Below are 6444 nucleotides of genomic sequence, written 5' to 3'. Positions count from 1 at the left end.
AGTGAGTTCCAGGACAGCCAGGGCTATACAGAGAAACCCTGTCTCAAGAAAAAAAGAAAAGAAAAGAAAAGAAAGTTCTGGAAAACAAGAGAAAAGCTTTTTCTTGACTCACATTTTTAGGGGTTCAGTCCATGGTTGTCCCAGTTGCTCCTGGGAATGTGGCAGGAGAGAAACAGAGCCTACATCCCAGGGTTCCTCTCCAGGACCTCCCTCTCATATCCTAAGCCCCTCCCACCAGACTCCACCTCAACCTTTGGCAACACAGGTCACCAGCCAAGCTTTCAACATTAGGATTTTTGAGGGAGGTTTATCCAGACAATAGCTCTCTTCCTTCACCCCCCTCCCCGCAGACCTTCCAAGGGTGAAAATGTACAAAGGGCCTGTCAGTGGTGCATTCAACAATAGCTGCTAGACAGGCATGAAGGTAACTGGTCGCGAGAGGGGCAGGAGAATAGTGAGTTCAAGACCAGCCTGGCCAACACAGCGAAGCCCTGTGTCAAAAGGATGCAAGGGCTGAGAGTGTGACTCCATAGTAGAGACTGCACGGTATGCCTAGGGCCTTGGTACAGCCCTCAGCACCACAGAAAGGCAAAGTTCATAAAACCTTGAACCTAGGTCCTAACTCTGATTAGAGCAGCATGGTCGCAAAGTGGTCTTCATATATAACAAGTCTATTTATTATGATTGTAGGCTTTGTAGGTTTATTTAGATAGCAAAATTAAAATATTTATTTTTCTCTTTCAGCTAAACAGAAAGAATTTACCGACAATATAAACAGCGCTTTTGAACAAGGTATTCCATCTCTTAAATTACATTGATTTAGTTTGTGGGTATGTGAGTGTATGGGCATCATGAGGAGATCAGAGGACAGCTTTCAACAGTCAGTTCTCTTCGTCCACCATGAGGTCCCCCCGGGTTGTCAGACTTGGCAGCAAGTGCGTGCCTTACCCACTGGACCTTTTAGACTTGACTTATTAATTTTATTTCTTTTCTTCGTTTAATTATTTTTATTTATGTGTATGAGTGTTTTGCCTACATGTATGTGTGTGTACTGCATGTGTGCCTGGTGCCCTGGATTGCCTGGAACTGGAGTTGCAAGTTTTCAGTCATCACTGAGACTTTTCCTCGCGGGTAGAAAGTTTATAGAAATACCTTCTGTTCAGTAAATGTTAAATAACTTCACATTTCTTTTTTTTTTTTTTTTTTTTTTTTTTTGTTTTTTTCGAGACAGGGTTTCTCTGTGTAGACCTGGCTGTCTTGGAGATCACTCTGTAGACCAGGCTGGCCTCAAACTCAGAAATCCGCCTGCCTCTGCCTCCCGAGTGCTGGGATTAAAGGCATGCGCCACCACGCCCGGCTCATAACTTCACATTTCTAATGAATTGTCTTTCACGAAAAGAAAACGTGGGCAGCAATGGGGAAGAGTGACCAGGAAGCAACAAAAAATACAGAAAAGGGGAAAACCCAGGGCGCATGGGGGCTTGGTTTGAGTTTTGGTGGTGGTGGTGGTGGTGGTGGTGGTGATATTTATTGTTTCTTTGGCTTTTGAGACGGGGTTTCTATCTATAGCCCTGGCCGACTTTATGTATACCAGGCTTTCTGCCTGCCTCCCGAGTGCTGGGATTAAAGATGTGAGCCACCACACTCGCCTAGATGGGGCCTTAACTGTGGTCTGGTATAGGAGACCAGCTAAAGTTTGCTGCTGTATAACATATAGCCTATAAGCAGACTTACTGGTGGGTTCTCTAGATTTTCTCTATACTAGTTTATCTTTTTTGGTTGGTTGGTTGGATTTTAAAAAGACAGGGTTTCTCTGTGTAGCCCTGGCTGTCCTGGAACTCACTCTGTAGACCAGGCTGGCCTCAAACTCAGAAATCCATCTGCCTCTGCCTCCCAAGTGTGCTTTCATGTGCAGCAAGCACTCTCATGCTGAAGTGGCAAGCACATTACACCAAGCCATCTCCCCAACCCTCTTATTTATTGATCATTTTTAATATTTAATATTCTCAGGGCTGGCTACAAAAGACCTTGACTTTAGCTTTAACACTGTGTAGTGTTTGTCTAGGTTGCAGTTTCTCAACCTGACTGACATTAGTGGAATGATGTTTTTTTTCTGAGGGAGGCTAAGAACTTTCACAGCGTCCCTGCCTTTCACCCAGTAGGTCTCACTTTTACTTGCCTGCCTTCCATGCAGTAGGTCTCACTTCTACTTCCCTGGTTATGGCAGCCAAAAATACATCTATTCTTTGGCAGATGTTGCTGTAGGGCACGCTTACCTTCAAGTGTAGCCACCGGCCTTTGGGCCCTAAGATCTGGCAGCCTCGGATGCCAGAGTTGGGATTTACTGTTTCCTGATCTCATTATTTCTTGTGTATTTCAGGTGACTTTGAAAAAGCCAAGGAACTCCTGACAAAGATGAGATACTTTTCAAACATAGAAGAAAAGATCAAGCTAAGCAAGACTCCTCTCTAGTTGTAACTTAAAGCTTTAGAAATAAACTTTGTATTTCTTTTCTGGCTTCTGCTAATTGGAAATAGATATGGGGGTGGGAGGGTGCTGTGCCATAGCCCAGGGATATAGATAGCACTTGCCTAGCATATAGAAGCCCGTGAGTTTGAACCCTGTTCCCACAGAAAGTGAGGAGAAAGAGGCAAAGAGAATAGATAGACTTTAACCATTTGTGTGATTTCAGTTCAGTGATGGCTCAGATAGTAATGGCTGGCAAGGTGTGTAGTGCCTGTCAGAACTTCTGTGCCCTGTTATTCATCAGATGAGTAATACAGTAGGCACCCTGCCTAGGCTAGTGGATGAGAGGGTGGCGTGGAGACCATCCTCTAAGCCAAATAGACACCATCTTCAAGCGTTCAGCTGTGCCTGCTCGCAGAAGGTCACCATAGCTCAGCTTATTAACTGTTGGTATTCCTTGGTATACAGCTGTTCATCTCAGCCAGCGGCATGCAATTCTGCCCTAACTGCATGTGACCTCCAGGTCTCTGGCGAGGCTAAGAGTGTATAGGTGGGGAGAGCTGGAGGAAGGGAAGAGTGGTAGAGGCTGGTCTGGTGCTGTATGCATTCAGATGGGGTAAATTCTGTACCCCAAGATCTGGTTGCTCCAAGATGAGCAGGTCCTTATACATACCAGCTTTTGTTGTGTAAACCTGGCCCCACAAGTTATCCAAAATTGGTTAATAAAGATGCCTACAAGCCGGGCGTGGTGGCGCACGCCTTTAATCCCAGCACTTGAGAGGCAGAGGCAGGCGGATTTCTGAGTTCAAGGCCAGCTTGGTCTACAGAGTGAGTTCCAGGACAGCCAAGGCTATCAGAGAAACCCTGTCTCGAAAAACCAAAAAAAAAAAATAATAATAATAATAAAAATAAAAAAATAAAGATGCCTACAGCCTGTAGCTAGACAGAAGGGAGATAGGTGGGGCCTCAGGTCTGGCCGGGGCTTGAGGAAAAAAGAGTTGCCATGGGTTTGGCGGACGTGGCCATGGGAACAGTCCAGGTGTAACATGGCAAGAGATAGTGGGAATAGACAAACATAGAGGCTTGATATCTGTCCAGCTCTAATGCCTTAAAAGATTTGTGTGTCTTTTATTTGAGAACCATATGGTCTAAGTAGGATAAAATCCCTCAAGATAATATTTACAGCACACAGCCACGAGGGAGTCGTCGTCCGTGCTGGGTGCTGACCTTTCCTGGGTACTGCTTTAGGGTTACCCACAATCCGTAAGTGACTAATAAACTCATTGATTCCCCAGGATGAACTTTGGTTTGGCTTAACAGGCTACAGGAGCTCTATTTTAACCGCAGAACTCTGCCATCATAGCATGAGCAGGTGGCCGGAGAGAAGAATATGAAACAGAAAGTAGGCCAGGGCTAGCAATGGGTTTCCCTCTGCCTAACAACCACAGCTTTTTTCTGGTGGCCTGGCCTTCAGGAAGATGTATGACCCACTTTGTTTCTCCAGCCTTGGGAATTCTGTTTGGGAACAAGCCAGGCCACCTAGGATTCTCCTAGATAATGTTATCCCCACCACAAATTTAAAAAAAGACCGGGGATATAAAAAGGCAAAAAAAAAAAAAAAAAAAATAGTAATAATAAAAATAAAAAAAAAAACAAAACACAAGAATGAGTATGAATCTTGTAACTGCAACTGCAGCCATGTTTTATGCTGTCTGGTCCATACCTCAGAAACATAACTCACCTCAAAGCAGGTTAAAGGGAGTTTATTCTGGAGCCATATATGAACGAGCTCGGCCTAGGAACACAGATCCAGATTCCATGTTCCAATGTGGTAGCAGCTTCATGAAGTTTTTATAGCAAAGGAACAAAGTCATAAATCAAAGCTCCTTCCACATTGGTCTCAGAAACATTAACAAGGAGTTACAGCAGAGCAGAGAAAGGCCTCAGGTGCTGTCTGCGGGCCCTCTTAACCCTTTGGCTGATTGAAACCACAGTTTTGTTAATACATTCCGAAAGGTTTTTCTGTACTAGTCACAGAACATTAAGTCTGACACTGGTGGACGAGGAATGACTGTTAGGGAACTAAAGAAAGTCCAGGCTCTGGACGTGTAACCTTCCAAAATCATGGAACTTCTAACCAGTTAACTCCTTGAGAAAGTGTGGCTTGCTTCTTGCTGGGAACTTGTGTTTCACACCGGACAGCCGGACAGCCGGACAGCCGACTCTTCTGACTCTGGTACAGAACAGATTACCGTTTCAAACAGAACATCCTAACCATACAATTCCAAGAAATAGCACCACAAGTTTCATGCGGAGAATCCCATCTTAGTTTTAAAAGACAGGCCCAGGCCCGGGGCAATAAGGAATGCCATAGAACACCTTCCTAAGGAATCCTTCGCAGCCTAAGCCCTTCCTACTTCATGTGGTTGTTAGGAATTGAATTTAGGATCTCACCTCGCTCAGTCCAGCCCAAAGATTGATTTATTATTATATCTAAGTACACTGTAGCTGTCTTCAGACAGCACCAGAAGACGGTGTCAGATCTCATTAAGGGTGATTGTGAGCCACCATGTGGTTGCTGGAATTTGAACTCAGGACCTCCAGAAGAGCAGTCAGTGCTCTTACCCCCTGAGCCATCTCACCAGCCCTGAGAATCAGGCTTTTATGACCCATTAGACAAACTGGGTCATCACCAACAGGAGTCTCGTGGATGTTGGATTGGAGGACAAGAGAAGAGGGACAGGCACGCTGAGGGAACGTGGTCTGAGGAAAGAAGTGTCCGATGCCCAGTTCACAGTGCCTGATAGGTCAGTGTTCACAGACACTTACGAACAACCCGGCCCATAGAGACCTCAAGACTCGCATGGAGCTTTAGCAGCTGTGCTGAGCCCTTTGGTGGGACAGGCTCTGTATGAAGTAGGAAGAGCTTTGGAGGATCTGAGTGAATTAGACCAGCATGGAGTGTCTGTAACGTGAGGGAGCAGCCGTGTGATAGAAGAGGTCTGCCTGGGTTCCTTGGAGGCAAGTGCAACAAGATTCATATCCAGCCTGAATTTCTTTTTTTTTTTTTTTTTTTAAAGATTTATTTATTTATTATATGTAAGTACACTGTAGCTGTCTTCAGACACTCCAGAAGAGGGTGTCNGATCTTGTTACAGATGGTTATGAGCCACCATGTGGTTGCTGGGATTTGAACTCTGGACCTTCAGAAGAGCAGTCGGGTGCTCTTACCCACTGAGCCATCTCACCAGCCCCAGCCTGAATTTCTAAAGGGAAAAAAAAGTAAAATGATTGAAAGCCAAGTTCTGTGCTAATGAGCTCTGGAAGTTAAAGCCCGAGGATCAGTTCACAGAAGATATCCGTGATAAAACAAGACAAAGGATGAAGGATGCAGAGGATGAAGCCAGTCCCAGGGATGGGCTGCTATCTTTCCAGACTTGGCTGGATACCTTTCTCTCCTGGGAAAGGATGTGCTAGGACTGGAGCACGCTGATACCTCCTCCATCCTCTCATGTGCTGCTCTGAGGGGTTATAATGTTGGTTCCAGACCTGCAGCAGTCCTCACAACACCTCCCCTTCCTAGGGTAGACGCTACCTGCCAATCAGGCCTGTCATTCCGTACCTCCTGGTAGAAGACTGCTCTCCTGGGAATTGCCCCACATTCATCCCCTACCCAGGAGGTCTCACCCTATTACAGCCTCACTCCCTGGCCCTCAGATAACGGCTGAACCTTCTGCTGTTTGTCTCGTATCAGGGACACCCCCACCACCGCTCTTCCCGAAGTCGTCTTCGGTTTCGTTGTATCCTGCCGACTAAACCAAGTGTTGCTAAAATTTCTTCCCAGGAAAAGATGTAAAGCAATGTCCACCTCTCCTTCCAAGGTCTCAACAACAACAGCAACAGCAGCAAAATCAAAGCATGATCCTGCTCAAGTTCACACTGGGGAAACCAAGCTCTTTATTGGGATTCTCCAGGGTT

At 45.7% G+C, this 6444-nt stretch overlaps 1 protein-coding gene across 2 annotated transcripts in view; it reads left to right on the top strand.

Annotated features, from left to right (window-relative positions):
• The window catches only part of Hscb (HscB mitochondrial iron-sulfur cluster cochaperone), a 10213-nt gene extending 7692 nt beyond the window's left edge, over positions 1-2521 (top strand). Inside the window, exons 5-6 of one of the 2 annotated variants that reach the window (XR_003842962.1) lie at positions 745-792; positions 2381-2512. Coding sequence is in view for 1 of the 2 variants with exons in the window: in XM_021187064.1 (XP_021042723.1) it covers positions 745-792; positions 2381-2472 (140 nt within the window). In the remaining variant the exon portion in view is untranslated. Of the gene's footprint in view, positions 1-744; positions 793-2380 lie in introns of both variants that reach the window. The other variant, XM_021187064.1, reaches the window with a different exon arrangement.
• The last annotated feature ends 3923 nt before the right edge of the window (positions 2522-6444 follow it).

This window comes from Mus pahari, chromosome 23, assembly GCF_900095145.1.
Source record: "Mus pahari chromosome 23, PAHARI_EIJ_v1.1, whole genome shotgun sequence".
In the NCBI taxonomy this organism is placed as follows: Eukaryota; Metazoa; Chordata; class Mammalia; order Rodentia; family Muridae; genus Mus; species Mus pahari.
This window is presented reverse-complemented; position numbering and strand designations above follow the sequence as displayed.